The sequence below is a fragment of the Arvicanthis niloticus genome, chromosome 23, assembly GCF_011762505.2.
Source record: "Arvicanthis niloticus isolate mArvNil1 chromosome 23, mArvNil1.pat.X, whole genome shotgun sequence".
In the NCBI taxonomy this organism is placed as follows: domain Eukaryota; kingdom Metazoa; phylum Chordata; class Mammalia; order Rodentia; family Muridae; genus Arvicanthis; species Arvicanthis niloticus.
In genome coordinates this window covers 37,814,417-37,840,755 of record NC_133430.1, presented here as the reverse complement: position 1 = coordinate 37,840,755, position 26,339 = coordinate 37,814,417, and the positions used below count along the sequence as shown (strand labels likewise).

At 36.6% G+C, this 26,339-nt stretch overlaps 1 protein-coding gene and 1 pseudogene across 20 annotated transcripts in view; one reads left to right on the top strand and one right to left on the bottom strand.

Annotated features, from left to right (window-relative positions):
- Gphn (gephyrin) overlaps positions 1-26,339 on the top strand; it is a 410,619-nt gene that overhangs the window by 125,763 nt on the left and 258,517 nt on the right. For all 20 annotated transcript variants that reach the window (XM_076921909.1, XM_076921924.1, XM_076921922.1 and 17 more), the window contains exon 3: positions 8,706-8,763. In XM_076921909.1, the coding sequence (XP_076778024.1) occupies positions 8,706-8,763 (58 nt within the window). The remainder of the gene's footprint in view (positions 1-8,705; positions 8,764-26,339) is intronic.
- LOC143437147 (ephrin type-A receptor 7 pseudogene) lies at positions 14,110-14,781 on the bottom strand (annotated as a pseudogene).

Genomic DNA, 26,339 nt, shown 5'->3' with positions numbered 1-26,339 from the left:
TTTTGAAAGACTTTATTCAACAATATATACATGATTTCAAAACATTTTTTAAGTTCTTCAAATCTTTTAAAAGTGATAAGTCCATATTACTATATTTGGGGGTTTTAATACTTTTTATTAAAAAATTTTTTTGTTCAATATATTCTGATCAATTTCTCCTCTCCCAATTTCCTCCAGGTTCTCCTCATCTCCATACTCACTCAAATCCATGACCTTTCTTTTTCTTTCTTTAGATTATAGGATTCATAGCTGGGCCGGTAGTTAATTTTTCAACTGATGGCATGCAGAGTATCTTCAAGTACTTGCAATGATAGTCTCAGTCACTAGTGGGAAGGCTCTAGTTAGGTACTTATCAGTTTGTGGGGAGAATCCAATAGACTCAGCCATATCTTGAGATTTTGGGAGGCATTTTTGAGGATCCTTTGGCCACAGTCAACTAGATGTGATCCACTCCTGGCACTGGAGGTTTCAGTTGGTGGCAACGTAGGCATTATCTTATTTGGTGACTCCATTTACCTTCTTTCATATGTGTATATATTTTAAGAAGCTTCTATAGTAATAGGTTTCCACACAGCCTTTCAGATGGCCTGTAGTGTTAGTTTTCTCTCCCTATGTTCCCTCCCTTATCCATCTTATCCATCCCCTTCTCCAGTTAATCTTTCCATACCAATCTCCCCCATTGCTTTCTAGTAGTACATATTCTATCTTCCATGTGAGATCTTTCCCTCTGCCCATTCCCATACTCTATGCCTAACCTAACTGGCTGTATACATTGTAGTACTATGTAAAACTTATTAGCCACATACTAAACACAAAATTTGTCTTCTTGAGTCTGGGGTACTTCATTAGGCATGATTTCTTTTCTAGCTTCATTTATTTATTTGCAAATTTCATAATTTTATTTTTAATAGTTAAATAGTATTTCATTGTGTAAATATGCCAATATATTTTATCCTATTTGTTTGTTTGTTTGTTTGTTTTGAGGTTACATTAGAAACACTGTTTCCCTGGACTCTTCCTCAGGTGATTGTATGTAGGAAGGTTACTGAGTTGAGGTGGGATGTGGGGCACCTGTAAGCTGTTTTCTATAGGATTAAGGGTGAAAATAGAAATGTAATGGAGGGCAAAAAGCATAGCCTGAGTGCCTGCCTGAGTTCCAACTGGTTTGGTCACTGGAGTTCCCAGGTAGATCTTGTTTCTAGGTATTGACAGCTAAGATAAAGAAATAGTCAAGCTAGAAGAGAGGCAGAGAGGGTCCATGGAAAGTAGCAACGGTGGGTTTGCACTCAATGGATTCTCCAGCAAATGGCGATAGGTATTCATTTTAGATTTTCAAGCATTCTTCCTACTTAGCAGTAATTATACTTTTAATTAATTTTTAAGTTGCCATACAATATATTGGGCTTGATAATGATATACATCTCATTATAATTTGCTCTTATCCATCCTGCCTCTTCAGATTAAATAGTTTGAAGTTGCAAGTCACCAAACACCATCACATATTTGTGCCTACAAATCATAACTAAAAGTGAAAATTTCTCATTTGTTGAGTGTCATTCTGGCTTAAAAGCATTATCTTAACAAGTATACTGTATATACAGATCAATTGAGTTAACTTTGTATGAATGGCCCTTTCATTGAGGAGTTTCAGAAATTTGTGCTCTTAAATATTATTTCCTCATTTGTTCTTTTTAATTTTTTGCTTTTATTTTTGTCTTAAATTACTCAACTAGTTTTCAATTTCTTTCCATTGTAAACCTATAGTTTTTTCCAAAGAGAAAATGTCAGATTATGGATGTTATTTTTGTTATGTACTTACTAAGTAATAATTTAAATTTGTTTTGTTCGGTGTTTGAAAGCAATCTAATTCAAGTTTATGATCTTTCCTATAGTGCCCTAAGCTAAAAGGAGAGACAGCAGATCTAGTATCACTCAAAGTACAATTTATTGAATACTTAGAGAAAGTAGATATCAGGTATCAGCATCATCAGTTGGATCTACACAATTTGCACAAAGAAAAATTATTTATTAGTTAGCATAAAATAACTTCTTGTTGGCTAGAATATACCTGGCAAGTACATTTTAGTAGTTAGGCCCTGTTTATAAAAACCTAAGTAAGACTTTAATGGTTCTGTCTACTTACAATTTGTTTGGAAGGCATGCAGCAAAACTAACTGCGATTACTCAGGGATAATGATAATAGCAAAGCTAGGATGTGTTCATTGAAAGAGAGCCTGTTTTATGTGATGCTCTGTCTTGGTAATGTGCAACTGTAGATCAGAACTAAGAATTTATACCATTATCAATTACTTTATTTGCTTTCATTATTAACACATAAATAACAAGAATTCATTTTGTAAAAACTAGGTATGTATAAAGTGCAGTGAGATACAGAAAAGTACTGCATCAAACCTTGCTTGCATTCCCACCACTCCACCAAAACTGTTCTTCCCTGACTTATCAGTTAAAATGCTTGCTTACTTTTGTTCTTGATCTCTCTGTCTTCTTTTACTTTGCTTAAAAGTTATTAGGTCGCCGGGCAGTGGTGGGTGGCGCATGCCTTTGATCCCAGCACTTGGGAGGCAGAAGCAGGTGGATTTCTGAGTTCGAGGCCAGCCTGCTCTACAGAGTGAGTTCCAGGACAGCCAGGACTATACAGAGAAACCCTGTCTCAAAAAACAAAAAACAACAACAACAAAAAAGTTATTAGGTTCCTAAAAATCTTCTAGAATTATTTTTTTTATTTTGTTTTGTTGGTTTATTTTGTTTTATGAGGAAGGGTCTTTATGGCTCAAACTGGCCTGGGTACTGCAATCTGTGCTTGAACTCTTGATATCTGCTTGCGTCAGTGTTCTGGGTCTTGAGGTATAAACCTATAATGAGGTTTAAATTATTCCCATCTTACTGGTTTCTTTCAGTCCACTTTATATACTTTTTCCAAATATTCAAGTACCCTGAGCTTTGTTATATACTTTTCTCTCTGTGTTATCCTCTTTCCCTCCCCACTTTCTTTTTTTCACCTCATAATAGCTATAATCTGAAAACCTAATATGCTATAAACTATGAAACATTTTCCACATCAGCTTGATTCCTTAAATGAAAAGTTCCTCATGACTTCTTGAGGCATACTAAAGATGTGTTACAAAAAAAAAAAAAAAAAAAAAAAAATCTACCTGAAGACTGTGTGTACAGGGTCTGTATAAAACATAGGGCCAGTGACATAACTCAGTAGTAAACGGTATCTGCCACCAAACCTGAAGACCTGACTTTCACCTAGAACCTGCATGGTAGAAGGCTAGAACTCACACCAGCAAGTTGCCCTTTGATGTCTACATGCCCATGGTGACACCCCCCACACAAATAAATTACCTTAAGTTTTTTCAAATACCAATGATTATTTTGTTTGGTATTGAGTTCTATCTTTAAGTGATATATGGAATATTATAAAACCTAAAAATTGGAGATCTGAAATACCTGTAGTCATGTATACATCACATAAGATTTCAGTACTACTTGTAGTCTTGATGCTATTATTATCACTGTGACTGGCAATGTATAATATTTCTATATGCTGATGACAGACTTTATTCTTTCTTCATCAGTAAGGTAGACAGTTTGTGTAATGTAGTTTGAATTAAGTCATTTTATGACCTAGGCCCTGGTAGAGAAAGTGATACTGATAATGCGTTAAAACTATGGCTATTTAAAATGCATCTTAGGTGTTCCCTTGGGGTTTCTGAATTGCTTCTGTTTGCTGAATGTTTTCCTCCAACATTTATACGGTTTGTTTCCATTCTCCTTTTTATGTTTGTTAAAAATTGTTTTTAACAACTTGGTCTTATAGGTATGCTATCACTTCATTAGTATACTCTACATATGCTTAAGTGTTATTGTTATACAGATTTCTTTTTATTGTTTGTTTTCCTTTGTTTTAAAATGGGATTTCTTTATGTAGCCCTTGCTGTCCTGAAACTATTAGACTACACTGGCCTCAAATTCAGATATCCACCTGCTTCTGTTTTTTGAGTACTGGGATTAAAGGTCTGTACCCCCACACCTGGCTTGTCTATTGGGTTTTAATCCCAGTGGAACCATTAAAACATATATATTGCTTAACATATCTTACTTTTTTCTCTTTTCTTTAGAAATAATTTTCTTTTTTTTAAGCAATCTATTTATTTATTTATTTATTTATTTATTTATTTATTTATTTTGGTGGGCTTCCAAAATGGCTTTATTGGCATGACGGATGATGGTTGAATCTGGATGTGCATCCCTGTGAAACTCAGGGCAGACCTGAGTTAAATAAGGAGGGCGAGAGGGGGGAGGGATTGGGGAAGAATGCCTAATAGGCTCTACCCTGTGGCCTTCAGGCATCTAATTAGTATGTAAATCTCTCTAGGGCCTGAGGCCTGCTCCTCTTGACTGCTGGCCATAGACCTCGCTATGGGAGGGACTGTGGAGGGCTGAAGCTAAATGAAAAGAACCAGGGCCCAGAAGCAGAGCCAAACTCCTGCTGTCCAATAATGATCCGCAGTTCCAGGCTTATGCTGGACCAAGCACCCAGCTGCTTCTCACAGCCCACTGCCCCACAACTCCACCCTTTTCTTTTATAAAGGAGAGGTGTCATCAGAATAAGTCTCTCCTATGTTTGGAACACTTTGATACTGAACCAAGACCTGATTGGTAATTACCTTTGCAATGTTACTTATCTGTTGCTTTAGAAACTGAATGAGGTAGGGTGCCAAGAGAAGCAAGGCTCCAATGGCTTGTATGGGGCCAAGGAGGGAAAGAATCTAAGCCATAGAATAAGGGGAGCTGGGGGTGGGTGTTAGGAAGGCAAGGGATCATTGAAACAATTAAACATAGGTGGTACAGTTTGAGTGTAATAACATCTGATTAATCTAGATAGACATTATGTTTTCCTTACTAACATGTAACTTTTAGCTATTTGACTTTGACAAAAGAGTTTATCTGTAGCTGGAAGGTCTGGATCTGTGTCTCTGGGTTTTAGCATGTATCTCTGGAGTCTTCAGTCAAACTCGGTGGCTGGAAGAAGGTAGCTTGACATCCCAGGCAGGTTCTAGGAGGTGGTGTCTCTGATGGATCTCAGCGTGTCTCTTGAGTCTTTAGTGTGTGTCTGTGTCTCAGCTTTCATGTCTGGGGTGTTGGTATCAGCCTCCGAACCCAGTGAAGTCACTTTTAGGCGACTCCCACATTGTTGCCAAGGCAACAGGCGCACGCTCCCAGAATCCACCTGGCTCCCTCACCTGTACCTGGGAGATACTACGTCACCGCCCATATAAAACAGGCAGTACCCCGGACTTGCGCTCTCTTTAACTTCTTACCTCCCCCACTGTCTCCCCACTTTTGTCCTTTCCCCTGAATAAACCCCCCTCTTTGGAACCGCGTGGTCTGGAGTGGTCTATTCTGCACAGCGGCCGGATTTTCTTTCAGGGGTATTCAGTCAGACGAGGTGGCTGAAAGAAGGCAGCTTGGTGTCCCAGGCAGGTTCCAGGAGATGGTGTTGTCCCTGCTGGACTTGTGGGAGCACCTATAAGATAATCACAACAGGGAAGCAGCACCCAGCAGGGCGATGTCTGCAAAGGGTGTGTAGCAAGCATTAGACTACTTGGGAGCAAGCACTTTATGGTCTGTTGTTGAGGTCTGTCTCATGGAGAGGCTTTTTCTGCGGGTGCCAGTGGGGGGTGTTCTTGGAGCTGGCTTTGCATGTGTCCTCTACCACCTGTAGAGAACAATGTAGGCCCGTGTGCAGGCATGTGTGGCTGTGGGCATGAGTCTTTGTTGCGTTGTGGGTCCGCGTGTCTTTCGTGGCTCAGTTGGCTGGAACTGCAGCTTAGCAAGGCAGAAGCAGAAGCGTTTGATCTTTGACTGAGTTGGTTCCGCACAACACCGGTGGGCAAGTTATGGACCCTGTCCAGTGAAAGGCCTAAGACTCCCCAGAAGGGGACCCCAGGGAACCCCACTCGAGTCTCAGGACGGCATGCACCCAAGAACACACAAGAGACCTACTTGTTGCAAGCACATGAGGCGGTTTAATATCAGAGCTCTGGGTCAGCCCAGATTTCCATAGCTCACATAGGAGATATGGGGGGCTAACCCTTTGGCTCAGGGGTCTAGGGTTTATATATGGGTGGGGTGGGGAAAAGGGGGAACTTTCAGGCGGGTGCACACGATTGTTTGTTTTACTTTTTTGAACATCAGTAAGCTGTACTGGTCCATGGGGGCAGGGTGCAGTTCCTCTCTTGGCCAGTCAGTTTCTGGGATGTTTCAACAGGCCTTTGTCTTGTAACTCCACCTCCTCTGTAACTAATTAACTGGGCCCAAACCTGCTGACAAGCATTTTTAACTATTTAGGTTAGGGAAAAGGGATCACAGGGCCCTGCTATTTTTATTAGTTTGGGTCTATTTCAAAATTTTCTTTCACCAGCAGGGAAGTTCTCACTCAGTCTGAAGTTCCGTGGGATGCAGAGCTCTTGGATGGGGACTCCAAGGCAAGAAGGCTTGCAGGGCTTGACTGGTCTCAGACTCCTGGACTCCCAGGTGCCATTGAAAGCCGTGGAAGAGTTGAGACTGGGGGCATGCTGGCTGGACCAGCCGGCAGCCGAGAGGGGCGAGACGGAGAGCTCTGGTGGTGCCTCACTTGGCAGGGTCAGCTAGCTTGGTTGAATGATTAGCTCACGTGTGGGTGTGGGCATGACTTCTTGAATCTTGTTGGGCTGTTGTGATTCCCATGGCTCCAAAGGGACTGGAGCACAGGAGTCTTGACTGAGTTCACTCCTCCTGGCAAGCATGCGGTGTGGAGAAGTCTCAGTCTGGTTCTGCAGGGGTGCAGAGCTCTTGGATTGGGGATTCCCGGGCCAGAGGAGGCCAGGGACCAACTGGTCTCAAGCCCTTGGGCTCTCAGACACCATTGAGAGGCCGCAGAAGGACCAAGACTGGAGGCATGTAGGCGCATGACCAGCTGGCCCACAGCCCAGAGAAATGTGGGGGGCGGGGGGCGGGGAAGAAGAAAGAGGCCCTGGCAGCACCCCGCGGGAGAGATGTGGCCCAGCTAGCGAAGAGGGCTGTCCCCGTGGCTGGAACGCAGAGTTCTCCTCAACAGCAGCACGATAGTTGAGACCTTTTCCATGCTTACCCAAGGTATCAGTTTCTGGAGTTGTGTCATTGTTGGTTGGTTGCACCAGCTGTGGGTAGTGTGGCTCAGAAAGCTGAAAGTTCCTCTAGGCAGGAAGTTAGGCACAGTGGCTGCAGCTACAGTGGCTCATTAAAGGCCTTCTCTATGGTTCCTCACAGCACAGCCCCATTGACACTAGAAAGTCTGTGGGCTTCCAAAACAGCTTTATTGGCATGACTGATGATGGTTGATTCTGGATGTGCACCCCAGCAATTTCATTCTTATATACAATATTATGTGATTTTATTTATCCCCTTCCATTACTCTTTGTCAGCTCCCTTCTTCCATAAGCTATACTAATAAAGAAAATTGCACCTTTTCTTCAGCAGCAAACAATAGTCAGTAGCTCCTAAAGAAGGAATGGGGCCTGTGAGCACATTTCTCCTCCATGACAGATTATTGCAGAGGACAGTCTTATGCAGACATTTGTATCTGCTGTGTATGTTCCAGACTGCAACAGCTATGTCATAGCTGGTTTGCCTCACCTTCTTAATGGTCAAAACCATTTCCTTTGGTTTGAAGTTATATAAGTACTTAATTGGAAAGTTATCTTCCTATATCTTTGTAGGAACAGATTCATATATCTAAGGTACTGTTAACATTATACATGAGAAAAATGAATTGTTTCTGTAAACAAGACTAAAGTTGGTCATACCAGTGCGGCTTTGATTTGTCTTCCCTGATCACCCATTTTTACCATAGCATCTTTGAATCATTTTAATAACTATTTGGAATTGTTTTTGTAATCTATTCCATTTCTATAATGATTATTTTATGTTTTGATTTTATTTAATGATTTAATGATTATTTTTATGTTTGAATTAACTGCTTAACTGTTAAGAATACTTTAAAAACCTGTTAAAAATCTATTTTTATAATGATAATGTCTTTAAAACTTTCTATTTTGAAATAATTTAAATTTAAATATTAGGGCTCAATCTATGTGTAATTTGCAGGTTTCTTTTTTTTCTTTACCTTTGATAATACTGGACATCTCTAAAAGAAATATATCAAAATCAATATTGGTTCATTATTTTTGATAGTTGTACTACACAGATAGAAGATGATAATTATCAGAAAAACTAGGAATTGGGGCCTAGAGCACGATATGTTAACTTCACTTTTTGTTCAAATTTTGGAAACCTTAAACTATTCCAAGAAATCTAGTTTATTAATAAACAAATAAAAACAGGTTTACTCTTGCATCTTGATATATGTTGTGACAGAGTCCAGCAATAAACATGGTAGCTTTAGCATTATTACAACCATCAATAATGAAAGTTTAATTCATAATGAAAATTCAATGTATTGCTTCCTCTTTTGGTAGTCATTTGTTGCCTGTTTTTTCTAAACTAATAAATGAAAAATGAAATAAATGTTTTCCCCCATGGTTATTGAGGTGGGTCTTGGGAGATTTCTGGTGGCACTCTAATGCTAATGCCATATATCATTCATATGTTTTTATTCTGTTGCTGGTTTTAAGAGTATTTTCTTCTCCTAATTTCAGGTTGGGTGGGACTATATCAGCATACAAGATAGTACCAGATGAAATAGAAGAAATCAAGGTATAGTATGAAATTTTCATGCCTACAAAGCGCTTAGTGTTTTGGTTGCAAGGTGTGGGAAAAATTGTTACTTCTTAAATATTGAATCAAACATTAATCTCCTGTTTATTTAGGTTAAAAATACATGCATATTGTGTGGGAAAAAGTTACTTCTTAAATATTGAATCAAACATTAATCTCCTGTTGATTCAAGTTAAAAATACATGCATATTACAGAAGCAACATCAAATTTTATATACTGTTTACAATACCATTCTGGGAAAAATTTAAGATGAATATAAAGGAAACCTTTTTATTATTGGATATTTTATTTACATTTCAGATGTTATCACCTTACCCCATCCCCCCCCCCCAGGAACCCCCTATCCTGTCCCACCCCTTCTGCCTCTATGAGGATGTTCCCCCCACCCCTCCTCCAATTCCCACCTCCCCACCCTAGAATCCCCCCACACTCTGTGTCCAGCCTTCATGGGACCAAGGATCTCCTCTCCTACCTATGCCCAACAAGGCCATCCTCCCCTACATATACAGCTGGAGCCATGGGTCCCTTCCTGTGTGCTCCCAGGCTGGTGGTTTAGACCCTGGGAGTTCTGGTTGGTTGGTAATGTTGCTTGCCTCATGGGGCCACAAACTCTTTCAGCTCCTTCTCTCTAACTCCTCCATTGGGAACCCCTTGATCAGTTCAGTGGTTAGCTGTGAACATCCGCCTCTGAATATGTGAGACTCTGGCAGACCTCTATGGAGACAGCCATATCAGGCTCCTGTCAGCATGCACTTACTGACATCCATATCAGCGTCTACCTTTGGTGACTGCATATGGGGATGGATACCCAGCTGGAATGGGTCTCCAGACTGCACCTCCTTCAGTTTCTGTCCCACACTTTGTCTCCATATTTGCTCCCTCGAGTATTTTTGTTACTCCTTCTAAGTAGGACTGAGGCATCCACACTTGGTCTTCCTTCTTCATGAACTTCATGTGGTTTGTGAGTTGAATCTTGGCTATTTCAAGTGTCTGGGCTAATATCCAATTATCAGTGAGTACATACTATGTGTGTTCTTTTGTGATTGGGTTACCTCACTCAGGATGATATTTTCTAGTTACATCCATTTACCTAAGAATTTCTCGAATTCATTGTTTTTAATAGCTGAATAATATTCCATTGTGTAAATGTACCACATTTTTTGTATCCATGTTTCTGTTGAAGGACATCTGGGTTCTTTCCAACTTCTGGCTATTATAAATAAGGTTCTATAAACATAGTGGAGCATATGTCCTTGTTATATGTTGGAGCATCTTCTGAGTATATGCCCAGGAGTGGTATAGCTGGGTCCTCAGGTAATGCTATGTCCAATTTTCTGAGGAACCGCCAGACTGATTTCCAGAGTGGTTGTACCAGCTTGTAATCCCACCAACAATGGAGGAGTGTTCCTCTTTCTCCACATCCTTGCCAGCATCTGCTATCACTTGAGTTTTTGATTTTAGCCATTCTGACTGGTGTGAGGTGGAATCTCAGAGTTGTTTTGATTTACATTTCCCTGATGACTAAGGATGCTAAACATTTCTTTAGGTGCTTCTCAGCCATTTGTTATTCCTCAGTGAGAATTCTATGTTCAGCTCTATATTGAAAATATAAGATAGTCTTAGGTGTAAGCATTAATATATGCAATGGTTTATCTTTTTATTTTTTAATTTAATTTAATTTTTGTTTACTTATTCACTTTACATTCCACTCACTGCCCCTCTCTCAGTCATCTCCCCATAATCTTTGCCCCATTTCTCCCTCTGTTTTCCCTCTAAGCAGTTGGGGGCCCTTTGGTTATCTCTCCACCTTGGCATTTCAAGTCTCTACAAGGCTAGTCCCTTCCCCTTCCACTGAGGCCAGACAAGGCAGCCCAGGTAGAAGAGCATATTTCACATGTAGGCTTTTGTGATAGCCCCCATAAGTCTTTACCAGTTATAAGTAATATTAGTCTTTTAGTTGATATTTCCTTGTTCTATTTTAAATATAAATACCAATTTCAATTGAAATCAATGTTTCAATGAATCAAGAATTAACATTACTTTAAAAAAAGAGCAATACAACAATTTCTGTCTTTAAATTGTTATTAAATCTTGTAACAATAAAGTTGCCTTTGTCCAAAAGCAGTTTACCAAATCTTTAATTTTGAACTTACTGATTCATTAAGGAAGCCTGACAGTTAGTAGTAGTAGTCAATGATAAGCAGTTATGTCCTTGCACCTATAATAAATCCTTAGTTCCCTTTCTTTAATGACCTTTGGTTAATTATTTTACAACTTCATGAAATGTGCTCGAAGTTATAGGTGTCTGCTTGCTATCTCAGAAGCAATTAACTCATGACACTTGAAGACTGGCAGTAGCAGTCCTATTATAAAAGAGCTTAATAATTATTAATATAATTTTAGAAATTTTTATAAGATCATCATTAAGAATTAAGAAATAGTCTATTTGTCTATATAGCATCACTGCAAGAGAGTACATCTTTGTTCTACAGAGATCTGCTCAAAAGGGTGGACTAATACCTTGTGATTATTGTATATATTTAACAATAACAGGAAAAGCATATTACTAGCAGAAATCTTTTTTTAAAATGAAATTCCTCTTGGCATTGCTTAGAGAAGCAATTTAGTCATTAACTTTAACAGTCCATTCTGGAACCATTTCAGGAAGACCACCTGCTAGTTTTTAACTTCTTGATGGTTCCTGGCATAACTTAAAAAATTCTATGAGTCAATAACATCATGTGAACCAAAGACATAGCATAGAGCAGGTGCACACTAGAAGCAGTATATCTGTACTTATGTTATTCATAGAAAATCTGGCTTTTTCTTGGAAAGGGTTTTAATTTTTGCAAGGTTTTTATTTTGTTTTGTTTGTTTTACAATTATGAGTTCTATCATGTGGTTCCTTAAAACATACAACTTTTAACTCATATGAAATATGATTGTTATACCAAATGAATGATATTATATCAAAAATACTTTTAAATTCCAGCATTGAGGCATATTTTTTTAAATGTATCAGTAGAAACATTGTTTAAACATATTTTATCAGCATTTAATATTACCAGTAATATTTTTTACTGAAATCAAGTAATATTTTTGGTAGAGTTTTCACCGTTTTTGACCAAGAACCAAGTATTTTTATTTTTATTTATTTATTTATTTATTTTGGTTTTTTAATACTAGATGTCTCTGTGTAGTAGACCTGGCTATCCTGTACCTTGTACCAAGCTGGCCTCCAGTTCACAGAGATCCACCTGTCCCTACTTCTCTGGTGCTGGGATTAAAGTAGTATGCTACCATACCCAGCTAAAGCTGAATAATCTCAAATTATCAAATGCATATGATGTATCTTAAGCTTGATGTGCTCCTCATGCACTGTGTAAATAAATACACTTTTTAAAAATTTTATTTAATTTTTTTTACAGTCGAGATTTTATCTCCTTCATCCACCCTCTTACTTTTCCACATCCAATACTTCTTTCCCCTATCTCCACAAAAAAAACAAAACAAAACATTTTTTTGCATATTTTAGTACTAAAACCTAATTCAATCTTTATCAGCTGTAATATATTTATAATGTTTAAACATCAGGATCCATGTTCATCAGTTGCTTGTGTGTTAATTGCTTCAGACAATATTACAATAAAGTTGTCAGTTTTCAAAAGCATTCCTTCTAAAAAACGGTTCTAATACCAACAAAAATGAAGTAGCCTCAATCCTTCAAAGTCTCCCTTTTAGTAGGGATATAATGAATGTTAAGCAGTACCTCCTCCCCCCCCCCCAAAAAAAAAAACTAACCTTGACCAGAAAACGTCAAAAAACTGGAAAGAAAAAAAGCAAGTAATGCAAATGCATCAGGGTTTAATAAATCACATAACTGTTAGTATGTTACTTTTCATGTGTTCTTGTCTTCAGTGTATTCTGGACAGGATGTTAAAGAAGCCTGTAACCTGGAACCACTAACAGGCAAAGGAGGTTTCTATGGATTTTCTCATAAGCTTATTCTCTAGCTCGATGATAATGCCCAAATTTGCCTCAGAATATAGAAAAACAGTTCAGCACTCTTCACTTGTTTCTAACTAAATCGCAATAAAAAAAAGTCAGTTAATCCTTTGTTTTGCAGTGCCCCTTAGAGATCTGATTTTCTGTCTGAACCCCTCCATTCTTGTTCATAGACATCCCACTGAAGATGCTCATTCAGAATCTGACTGAACAAGACTGCAAAGTGAAGCTAGTCATTGTTATCTTATGTTTTCTTTTTCATGTCAGTGGGGCCTAGTTTAAAGGCTCCTCTTCACTCCCTTGCCTTACCAATAAGGCTGAATGACAGCACACAGGGTCAGTTAATAAGCTCTCCCCTATCCTTGGTGACAACTTCCCACTCTATTTAATATCAACAGTGGGATAAGATAGTACCCAGTTTCACCAGGAAAGTCTTTTTGGGTCCAAGACGGAAAATGAATTTCTACCTCCCGGTATGAATAGGCACTTCTCTTTTGTCAGGGTGTTATCAGTGTAACCAGCAAGATACTAATCAAATGTATCTATGTGGTCTCTAACCTACTCCACAACATTAGGAATATTTACTAAAATAAATATTCTCATGAACTCTCAAATGCTGAGTGTAAAATGACTTTTTTATACCAAGAAGCAAGAAAATCATCATCAGTTAGATGACTATTTTCTTTTTGATTCATATTTTCTATTTTATTCATATTTCTGCATACCAAATATGAATCAAATGCTGAAATTATCTGCTAAGAATTTATAAGATTGTATTATCTAGATATAACAGGAAAATTACCCATTAAATCTCAATAATATGGCTGCCTAAATAAAACCTGAACAATGACACTAGTCGATCTGGCCAATGTGGATGGGGGGATCTCCTTGGATTCACTCCTAAATAAAGACCTAACGATAATTAGCAATTACTGAGAGAGGGAGAATTAGTCTTTCACAGGGAAGAGCCCCTAATTGATTATCCAGTACCAAGTGGTAAGCCCGAAACATATGCATGCAAGGAGCACTGAATAGGTTCATCTGGTTGTACTTATATATTTATTCATTTGTATATACATACTCAACAATTGAAAAACTTGTGAATTTGAGAGGAAGCTGAGAAAGTGTGACAGGTTAGAGGGAAGAGAAGAGGTATGGAAATTGTATACTAGTATTTTAAATTAATAATAAAGAAAAATTAAAATTATTATAAAAACAATTTCCTACACAATTCTGAATTCTGTTCAAAACAAATGGGATATCTTGTAAAAGTGAAAACATTACAAAAAGAATCCAAATAGAAATTATAAAACTAAAAGCTAAACACATAAAAAATGCAGATGGAAAAGAGGGCAGTCACTGTATCTGGAGAAACTGCTTAAGTTCTCATTACTGTATCTCCTCTTCTTACTGTATACCTCGGCAGAAACCAAAGTTGTGTAAGCCTCTATGTCCTGAAAGGGAAGATAGAATCCCTTTTTGGACAGAGGTTCAATCTCTCTCACCTTAGTGTTCTTTCTTATTTCACCAAGGTTACCTTGTGTAAAACTTTCATCTGCAGCAGTGGTGTCTATTTTTACATAGAAGTTTTCTTTTACATTTCTACCAGTGTGTTGGTCTATTTCATAACAGTACAAGTTAAAGGTTTACTTTCAAGTTCTCAATATTCCAGGAAGACCATTATAACTCCTCAGAGTGAATTTCCTTATGAATCCTTTGTACATCGGTGTTAGAAATCCAGCTAGTCAATACTTGTTTTGGTTGGGCTCCATGACCTGGCACACTTGGCATGGTGTTATCAGAGTGTAGTTCTTGTTCAAACACCGCCTTCCCTCCCATTGGCTTGCGAGGGATTATATTACAATTCTTTTTGTTGTGCTTTAGAGTTTTGTGGTAGTATTTCCTCTGCTGCTGTGCCTCTTATGTTCAAAGCAGAGCAGCCAAACTCAGCATAAAATAATTCATGAAGGGTACTGAGTTTGAAAAAACATGGTGTACAGACAGGTTTGATTTGATGCTGCGGTTGGTTTGTAGCTTTTTAAATGCTGTTTGCTCCAGAGTAGGTTATTATTGTTGCTTATTATGTTATATCTCCTTACATTAATCTCCTTCTTAGTCCTAGGGTGCTGTTGCTCAGTTAAGCTCTTTGAATTGTCTTCCTGTAGTTTTTTCACAGTGTGTTTGCTATTTGAATTGCATCTTCAAAATACGGCTTTTAAAATTATCAGCTTATTCATAAAATATACAGCTTTGGTAAATAAAACATATATTTTAAATGTGAAAGGGAGATATCTAAAGTCTATGGTAGATTATATGGTAGAATGGCTCATAGATCCTATTTACTTCATTTTTAGTTAGTAATAGATAATAAGCTCTTCACATGTACTATTTTTAAATGTTGGGAGATGACAGTAAGTCATTTAGCCTAATATACACTGTTCCCTAATTTGAAGAGCAAAAGCCATAATTGAAATAATAAGTTGCCGTAATAATGTAAATGGTTTGGCTTTGTTTTTTTAATTCTAGTTTTTTCAAATGGCAGCTGGAATACAGTATGTGGAATACTGATATGCAGTATCTCTTTATTATTAGAAGCTTCATGTTCCTAGAAATTCCCAATTTACAAACTGGCATTTAAATCTTTCATCTTAGCCATGGTCATCTTGAATTTTGACTACATATTTATCATTGCTGAAATCCTGCTCCCTTTGTCTGATACTGCTCTTACTCCCCCTGAAGCACCCACACAGTTTTCTGCGATGTCCCATTATTTAGTGTTAGATCTTAAAAATAATCATAGTTCTCATAATTACCTCTGTGATTCTAGTGGTCAACTACTGAAGTTCTGCTCCTCCTTACAGAATGTCCCTTCCTTCTTCTGTGACCTCTCTTTCACAGATTCTGATGGTCCTCACCACTCTGCTGTTTCTTACTATGCCTTTGTTTTTACCTAGTGCTGCCCCTTTTCTTCTGGCCTCCTAATAATTGGCGAACAGAAAAAAGGCTCTGCTTCATAAATGAAGATGTTGCTTTTATGAACAGACCCTATTTATAAATTACTTTTCACTTTCCCCTTCTGTGCCAGTCTTTTTTGTGTCTTTCCTTATTTTTTGGTTCTGATGAAAGAGAGGCCTTGCCTACTCTCCACTGCTATCAACCACTTGAGAAGCAAAGTGACTTTAAGAGCCAGAAAGGCAACTTCTAAATTAAGGTCTAAACTATGTATATTTACTTTATACCGAGAAATGATTTGTTCTAATGGTTTAGTATTTTACTTTCTCTTTTATTGGTTATTTTAGTTATTTGCATTTCAAATGTTATCCCCTTGCCTCTTTTCTGCAACCACCCTATCCCAGTCCCCTCCCCTCTGCTTCTGTGAGGGTGCTCTCCCACCCACTCACTCCTGCCTCACTGCCCTAGCATTCCCCTACACTGGGGCACCGAGCCTCCACAGGATCAAGGGTATTCTCCTACCTCCCATTGATGCCAGATAAGACAATCCTCTGCAAATTATCTATTTAAGCTAGTTTGAATTTAAAAACAAACAAAAGAAGTAATGAAATCTAGAAATATTATCTAAGCACTGTAAATGTAAAAGTATGTGTAGTCTATATTATATTAAAACATTTCTGATGTTTCTTTGTGTCAATTATGTTGTAGGTATGAATAGGGAACATAGGTATGGGCAAACAAAAGGTATTGCAAAGCTTATCCTGAAAGCATAGCTATATACATTCTCCAAAGTAAAGGAAATAACAACAAAAAGCTTAAAACTTCAGGAAGGAAAAGGACAGTTGAGTATTTAAAGTAAACTTTATCTCATGGATCTTTGAAAGCCATGTATGAAGGCTGAAACAAATGTAAGAGTATATGATTTGATAATCCTTATAAATAGAATCAATGTTTAGCATATTAGGATTTAAAATATAGAAATATAAAATTATCTAATAGAAGTAAAATTTCTTCATGTCACTAAGAATGGTACATTGTCAACACTGTATACTGAAAATTTACTTTATCAGTATGTAGAGAACCCACTAAGAAAAATGTACAAGGTAACACATTCAACGTATTACTAATAAAGATGGACCTCTGATAAGAGCTTAAGTGAACAATCAAGAAATATTATACAAACAACATCATTAGTAAGGCATCGGCAATTTTAAGCCCGAAATATCAACAATTACCTTATATACAAAATAATTCAAATATGACAATTAGAAGATGTATTTGAAACAGTGAATGTTTTCTTAATGATCCCATTAATATCATTCTCAAGAAAATCATTTTAAAAAGTTATATAGGTTGAAACTGAAAGGCTTGAAAAAACATTTAACTTATAAACATTAATTTTAAAAAAGGCAAACTAGATTGACTACATGAAAATATGCCCAAATAGACTTTAAACAAAAGAATATTGAAGTAAAAAATGACATTCCATTATGTAGAAGACTCAATCCACTAGGAAAAAGTGCATTTCTAAAATAATATGTATGAAAAATTGACATGTAAATTCTTAAAGTAAAATTAAACAATATAATCTCTTTTTAAGCATTGACAATCATTTGACAAGAAAGACCATATCTTGTATCACAAAACAAATCACAATCAACATTAAAAAATAAATAGTATATGTACTTAGATCCTTATAGAATTAACATAGAAATGAATAATAAAAATAAAAGGAAAATACCAGCATGTAGGTATTAGAAAACATTGTTTCAAATAATTCATAGATTATATAAAAATCAGATAACCTAAGGGAAATTTTAGATAGTCATGAAGCCAAATAAAAACAAAGTACAATTATAAATTTTGAAGTCTATAAGAACTGAAGAATGAGTGGACAATTTATAAATTTTAATTTTATTTATATGTATGCCAGTGTGGGTTGACTATGGTTGATAATATTTTTATTTTAAGACAAAGTCTCATTATGTTATCAAGACTGGGTTGAAACTGAAGATTCTCCTGCCTCAACCTTACTAATAGCTGGGAGCCTTAGTCTGCGCCACCAGCCTAGCCTAGAAAGATCACTTTACAATTCTACATATGTACAAGAAAGGAAGGAAGGAAGGAAGGAAGGAAGGAAGGAAGGAAGGAAGGAAGGAAGGAAGGAAAGAAAATGGCTGTAGAGATGGCTCAACAGTTCAGAAAATATGCCACTCTTGCAGAGGACCTGGGTAGCACTCACATCGCACATAACACCATTTACATTTCATTTACCATGCTAGGGGATCCTGCAACATTGTATGCTTCCTTGGACACCAGAGCATAATGCAGGTAAAACATTCATGCACATAAAAAATAAAAATAAACAAATATTTTTAAAAGAATAAGTTCTTATCTCTAGAAATCATAAAATGGAGAAAAAATATATTCAAAGAAAGCAGAAGAAAGGAAGTAATGAGTTAGGAACTCAAAACAGTCATCTATCATGATCAAGTAGGCTTTATCTCAGGAACGTAGGGATGGTACAACTTACAGAAATCCATCAACTGAATTCACTATATAAACAAACTCAAAGAAAAAAAATCACATGGTCATCTCACTAGATGCTTAGAAAGCATTTGACAAAATTCAACACCCCTTCACGGTAAAAGTCCTGGAAAGATCAGGAATTCAAGGCCCATACCTAAACATAGTAAAAGCAATATACAGCAAGCCAGTAGTCAACATCAAACTAAATGGAGAGAAACTTGAAGCAATCCCACTAAAATCAGGGACTAGACAAGGCTGCCCACTCCTTTCCCTACCTATTCAATATAGTAGTCGAAGTCCTAGCCAGAGCAATTAGAGAACAAAAGAAAGTCAAAGTGATAAAACTAGGAAAGGAAAAAGTCAAAATATCACTGTTTGCAGATGATTTGATAGTATACTTAAGTGACCCAAAAATTTCCACCAGAGAACTCCTAAACCTGATAAACAACTTCAGCAAAGTGGCTGGATATAAAATTAATTCAAACAAATCAGTAGCCCTTCTCTACTCAAAGGATAAACAGGCTGAGAAAGAAATTAGGGAAATGACACCCTTCACAATAGTCACAAATAATATAAAATACCTTGGTTTGAATCTAACCAAACAAGTGACAGATCTTCATAGAGAGAAAGAGCAATTTGCAAATTCACTTGGAATAACAAAAAAACCCAGGAAAGCAAAAACTATTCTCAACAATAGAAGAACTTCTAGAGAATCATCATCCCTAACCTCAAATTGTATTACAGAGCAATAGTGATAAAAAAAAAAAAAAACCAAAAAACCGGCATGGTATTGGTACAGAGACAGGCAGAAAGATCAATGGGATAGAATTGAAGATCCAGAAATGAACCCACACACCCATGGTCACTTGATCTTTGACAAAGGAGCTAAAACCATCTAGTGGAAAAAGAATAGCATTTTCAACAAATGGTGCTGGTTCAACTGGAGGTCAGCATGTAGAAGTATGCAAATCCATCCATTCTTATCTCCTTGTACAAAGCTCAAGTACAAGTGGATCAAGGACCTCCACATAAAACCAGATACTCTGAAACTAATAGAAGAGAAAGTAGGGAACAGCCTCAAATACTTGGGCACAGGGGAAAAGTTCCTGAATAGAACACCAATGGCTTATGCTCTAAGATCAAGAATTGACAAATGGGACCTCATAAAATTGCAAAGCTTTTGTAAGGCAAAGGACATTGTCAATAGGACAAAATGGCAACCAACAGATTGGGAAAAGATCTTTACCAATTCTACATCCGATAGAGGGCTAATATTTAATATATACAAAGAACTCAAGAAATTAGACTCCAGACAACCAAATAACCCTATTTAAAAATGGGGTACAGAGCTAAACAAAGACTTCTTAACTGAAGAAACTTGAATGGCCGGAGAAGCACCTAAAGAAATGTTCAACGTTCTTAGTCATGAGGGAAATACAAGTCAAGGTGGTATACTGAGATACCACCTCATACCATTCAGAATGGCTAAGATCAAAAACTCAGGTGATAGTAGATGCTGGCAAATATGTGGGGAAAGAGGAACACTCCTTCATTGTTGGTGGGGTTTTTAAACTGGTACAACCACTCTGGAAATCAGTCTGGCAGTTCCTTGGAAAATTGCACATAGTATTACCCGCGAACCCATCTTTATCACTCCTGGGCATATACTCAGAAGATGCTCCAACATATAACAAGGACAAATGCTCCTCTATGTTCATAGCAGCCTTATTTATAATAGCCAGAAGTTGGAAAGAACCCAGATGTCCTTCAACAAAGAAATGAATAAAAAAACGTAGATTAACACAATGGAGTATTACCCAGCTATTAAAAACAATGAATTTATGAAATTATGAAATTCTTAGGCAAATGGATGAAACTATCATCCTGAGTGAGGTAACCCAATCATAAAAAACACACATGGTATGCACTCACTAATAAGTGAATATTAGCCCAAAAGCTCGTAGTACCCAAGATACAATTCACAGACCACATGAAGCTCATGAAGAAGGAAGACCAAAGTGTGGGTGCTTCAGTTTTTCTTAGATGGAGTAACAAAATTCTCACAGGAGCAAATATGGAGACTAAGTTTGGAACAGAAACTGAAGGAGGGTCTGTCCAGAGACTGCCCCACCTGGGTATCCATCCCCATGTGCAGTTACCAAATGGAGACCTGTTGTGGATGCCAGGAAATGCATGCTGACAGGAGTCTGATATTCCTGTCTCCTTAGAGGCTCTGCCAGAGTCTGATATACACAGAGGCTGATACACACAGCTAACCATTGAACTGATCAATGAGTTTCTAATGGAGGAGTTAGAAGATTGAGGAGCTGAAGGAGTTTGTAGCCCTATGGGGAAAGCAAAAATACCAACCAACCAGAGCTCCAAGGGTGTAATTCACCAGCCTGGGAGCACACAGGGTGGGATCTATGGCTCCAGCTGTAAAGGAGGATGGACTTGTTGGGCATACATAGGAGAGGAGGTTCTCAGTCTAGTGAAGGCTGGATGCCCCAATGTGGGGGAATTCGAGGGTGGGGAGGTGGGAGTGGGTGGGTGGGGACACATCCTCATAGAAGCAGGAAGAGGGGAGATGGGATAGGGGTGTCTGGGGGGAATGGGGAAAGGGGAGAACATCTGAAATGTAAATAAATAAAATATCCAATTAAAAACAGAGAACCGATAACACTAGAGAGAAATCCATGAAATCAAATGCTTGTTCCTTAGACATCTTGCTAGCATTGATAGACTTAATAGACTGACAAAAATAGAAGAGGCATAATTACCATTGTCAAGAATAAAATGAGAACTATCAAAACAGATCCTTATTCAATTAAATCTGTTAGTAGGGAGTGTTGTGAAAAGCTTCTGGTCATAATTTAGAAATCGACCAATTTCTTAAAACTCAGAACCTCCAAAATCAAACAACATGAAATATCAAGTAGACAATTTGCATAATTCTTTGAGTATTAAATAAGTAAGATTACTAAAGAAAGAGCTGAAAGTTATAGCACATGTCTAAAATTCCAGTGTTCATAAAGCAAATACTGGAAAATCACTGACTTGAGACAAGCCTGGGCAACAAGTTAAGATCTTGGCTAACCTGAACTTCATGGAAAGAACCTGTCTGAAAAGTTATAAAAAATAAAAAATAAAAATAATAAAAATATGAACCAAAACAACAGAAAAATAAACCCTTATCCTCAGTTCATTGTATTAGGTACTTTAACAAAAGTGTTAAGATAATTGTCATTAATTTTTTGATTTCTTCCCCTGAAATTACAGAATTTGTCATTCTGGTTTTACTACTATAATGAAATACTTGATTATGCCACTTTATAAAAGAGGTTTAGCTTGAAGTTCCACAGGCTTAGAGACATTGCACCTGTCAGTCTGAATCTCACAGAAACAATAGTGGATGTCAATGCAACATCATGAGCCTCTCAGGAGTAAGCAGTCTTATATCAAACTAAGAAGCCAAAGGACAATTTCAAACTTGGATATATTCTTAAAACTTATTCTGTGATAAATAATTCACTATTCCCTAATAACTACTTCAAAATTATATAAAGACTTATCTTCTACTGAATAGAAATTATGTATTTATAATATATATTTTGATCATATTCTTCTCAGATCCTCTCCAACTTCTTACACACCCAGCTGTATATGCTATTTCCCTACCCTCACTCTTTGAAACAAAAAATAAAAATGAAAATTAATAAGACAAAAAATAACAAAATAAACTAAAAAGTACAAATAAAAAATACATGCGCATGCGCACACACACGCACACACACACAGCCCCCCCCCACACACACACACACCTTGATTCATCTATGCATTCTGTTTTGTGTTGGCCACTAACATCTGTTCTTAAAACCTACCCTGGAGTGAGGTTGATATACCCCGTAACAGTCCATTGACAAAACTGATTCGTTTCCTTTTCCAGCAGGTGTCAGTTGAAAATAGCTTCTTGGTTATGTGGGAGTTTGTGCCCATTCATTACACACATACACCCCTCTCCGACTCCAGATGGTAGGATTTTGTTGGGTTGAACTTCTATAGCTCTTGTGTATTCTTTCATAGTCTCTTTGAGTTCATATAAGTATCTCCTTATTTCCTTGGTGTCATCATATCTATGGCTTTTACATTGTTTCCACCTCTTCTACATAGATCCCTAAGCTGTGAGGGAGGAGTTTAGTAAAAACATCTCATTTATGGTTGAATGCTCCAAAGTCTCTCCTTCTCCCTGTAGTGTCCATTTGGGTGTCTCTATGTTATTTAGCATCTACTACTGAGTGATGCAATGAGCTATGGCTTTAGCAGTGTGTCATTAAAGATCATTGTATTGCTCTTTCCTTACTTTCAACATATGAACCCATTATAATATCAAATAATATCAAAGACATAGCTAGAAAAGTCATTTGTCACTTCATCTTATGAAGCTAGTATATTTCTGATACATACATAAGAGAAACAAAGGTAACACAAAGAAAATATCAGACAAGCTTTCATCAACTTGAAATCCTTAAGAGATTACTAATTAAATCCAACAATATATGAAAATATTTAGTTACTATGACCGGTTAAGCTTTGAAATATTCTAAATTAGCTTTGCAGAAACGATAGCTATATAATCTGCCATCTCATCAGGCTAAAACTGACAAAATTTAGTTGCAGAATTTTTGAAGAAAAGGTATTTGACATAATCCCAAACCCTGTCATGGTGAGAACTCTCAGCAAAGTAGGAATAGAGATGATTTTTCAACTGTTAAGAGTGTACAGAGAGAAAGAACAAGAGAGAAACCAAAAAACTCTAGGTAGCATATTTTTAGTTTTATGGTTAGGAATAAAACAAGCATTTCAGCTCTCTCCACCTTCATTTAGTTTAATACTAGAAACACTAGATAGCATAGTAAGGCAAGAAAAATAACTAAGTTTAGTTCATTTGTGAAATATAAGACCAGAGGAATAAAGAAATAAACTGTCATGCATTTCCAACAGCAAATGTTGGGATCTCATATTTAAAACAATACTACCTAATTTTTTTTTTTTTTTTTAGAAAAAATGGCTAGATGTTTACTTTTGTTTATTGCCTTGCTTGTTTTTTTGACTATTCATGTTTATTTTCTTGCTTCTTCCTTGACTATTTGCATCTATTGTATTGCTAGTTCCTCAACTTAGAACTGACTTTAATACTTGCATGTAATTAAAATGGTATAAAAGCAAAAAGGAGGAGGTGGGATGGGATGAGGGTTTCTAGGGAGGGGACATGGGGAAAGGGGAAGGCATCTGAAATGTAAATAAATAACATATCCAATAAAAAAGTTACATTTATGTGGAGAACTACAAAATGTTGCATACATAGATACATACAGATATATACATATATGTACACACACATATACATATACATATATATGGAGCGGTACTATGGGCAGTAGAGATAAGTCAGTCATTAACAGCATTTGCAGTTCTTACAGAGGTTTAGTTCCCTACACCTAACGTGATGTCTCACAAACATCTCTAATTCCAGTTCCAAGGAATGTGATGTTTTCTTCTGTTATTTGTATACAAAAAGAAATTGCATGGCACATGGGCATAAATACATACACATACAAGCACTTATTTACATAAAATAAAAATTAATACATATAAGAAAGAAAGGGAAAAATATACTACATATAGGGATAGAAAAATTCAACATATAAATGTTAATTTTTAAAAAATTAACCTATAACTTTCACATATTTTCTTTTGAATTTTAACAAGGTTGTAAAATTATACACATTTGCTGTAAAATTATATATAAAGGAATAGAACCTTTGGAAAACATGAATTGAGGCAAGTAATTTTACCCAATGGTGTATATTGTCTGACTATAGTATTCAAAATTGTAAAGTTTAAAAAAATGTAACAAAAAGCTAGACATGTAGACCAAAGACCATAATAGAGAATCCATAGAGACTTCCATTATGCTCAATTCGTTTTTAATAAGCCTCATTTTTGATATACTGTAATAAGCTTAGATTTATTTGAGCTATTATAGACCGAACTAGAAAAACTGTATTTGGAATCTGTGAGCTAAAACAGAAAACCATGATCTTATGAATTGCTGTATCAAATTGAGGAAAATGTTTGGATCCTTGATTAATTGCTTAGCACTTCAGAGAAATTGCTGTTCTTGCTAGGGGACCTGAGTTCAATTTCCAGTCCCAGTGTCAGTTGGCCTACTACCACCAGTGGTTCATTGACATCTTCTGGCCTCTATAGGCACGCGCGCGCGCACACGCGCACACACACACACACACACACACACACACACAGAGAGAGAGAGAGAGACAGAGAGAGACAGAAAGAGACAGAGAAAGAGAGAGAATGAACTCATAAAAATATAATGAAACTTTTTATGTGTTTTTAATAATAAGTGATGATTGCATGAAATTAGGGGACCTTGAGAAGGAAAAAAATGTGTGGTGGTAGGGGGGAGACATATTGCAAAAATGGGAATGAAGGTACTGGAAATGAAAGAGGTCAGAAGGAAAAGGTATCAGATCTAGGGAGGAGAATCCTCAAAAACAAATAATGCTTAAAAATACTATGATGAAACCTAACACTTTTTGTGATCATTTTAAAAAAAAAATCTTAAAATTGCAAAATAAGATGAAAATGCTTGTAGTCAACGTATGTTTATTCATATCCTCTGCAGTAGGAAGTGTTACCGTTTTATGATCTTCATTTCCCAAGTGTGTAATAGCTCCAAGCATTTCCACTGCTTTTGAATTTGAAGAAATTTTATTTTTTAAATCTTCACTGTGGTTGTGGTCACACCAATCTAGTATAGAAAGAAGTAAACACACATTTATATAAGTAAACAGATTTAAATAAAATCAATGGGGTCTAAATAAGGTTGGTAGAGTATATTATTATGTTCTTTTCTTATAATATTATATGAATCATTTTCACTTGGTGAAATTTCTATATGTTTTTCCATTTTTTTAATTACCTGGATATCTATATCTCTAAAAATAGTTTTTTAAAATACTTAGCCTGAAATTTATATAATATCCATTGAATTTTTATATAATTTGAGAAACAAAAATATCTTTTTAAAAAAAGATTTATTTATTTATTCATTTTATGTATATAAGTACACTGTCATTGTCTTCACACACACCAAAAGAGGGCATCAGACCCTATTATAGATGGTTGTGAGCCACCATGTGGTTGCTGGGAATTGAACTCAGGACCTCTAGAAGAGCAGTCAGTGCTCTTTACTGCTGAGCCATCTCTCCTGCCCCGAAACAATGATATCTTTATAATAATAATTTCTCATTCATAAATATCATTTGTCTCTTATTAGGATTATTTAATTTTTCTCATAGTTCTTAGGAATTTCTTTCATAGATTTTTTAGTCATATCCTAGCATTGTTTCCTAATATAAATTGGCTGTCTCTCTCAGTGTTTTTATTTATATGCACATATTTTTCTTTAATTTATATTGTGTTTTTACTTTAATATAATATAAATGTAAGATAATTTTAAAGATTAGCAAATGATATATAAGGAACTCTCAGAAACTGCTCCTCAATGAAACAATCATAACTGATACAGTATATTTAAACAGAAGTATTTTAAGTATCTTCTTATTTCTTTAATAATCTATTACAAAATAATAAATATAATTAAGTAAGATGACTACATATAAAACAGATTCTGTAACACTTCAACTGCTTAATCCTTCACCCGCCTTGTTTCTTTTTTCATTAAATTTTAATTTTATGTAATCTTTTTCTTTACACTCCAGATTTTATTCCTCTGCTAGTCCACCCTCTAACTGTTCTCCATCCCATACTTCCTTCCACCCCTACCCCCCACCCCACCAGCCCTCTAAACTCCCTGGGGCCTCTAGTCTCTTGAGGGTTAGGAGCATCTTCTCTGACAGAAACCAGACCCTACAGTCCTCTGCTCTATATGTGTTGGGCACCTCATATCAGCTGGTATATGCTGCCTGATTGGTGGTCCAGTGTCTGAGAGATCTTGGGGGTCCAGGTTAATTGAGACTGCTGG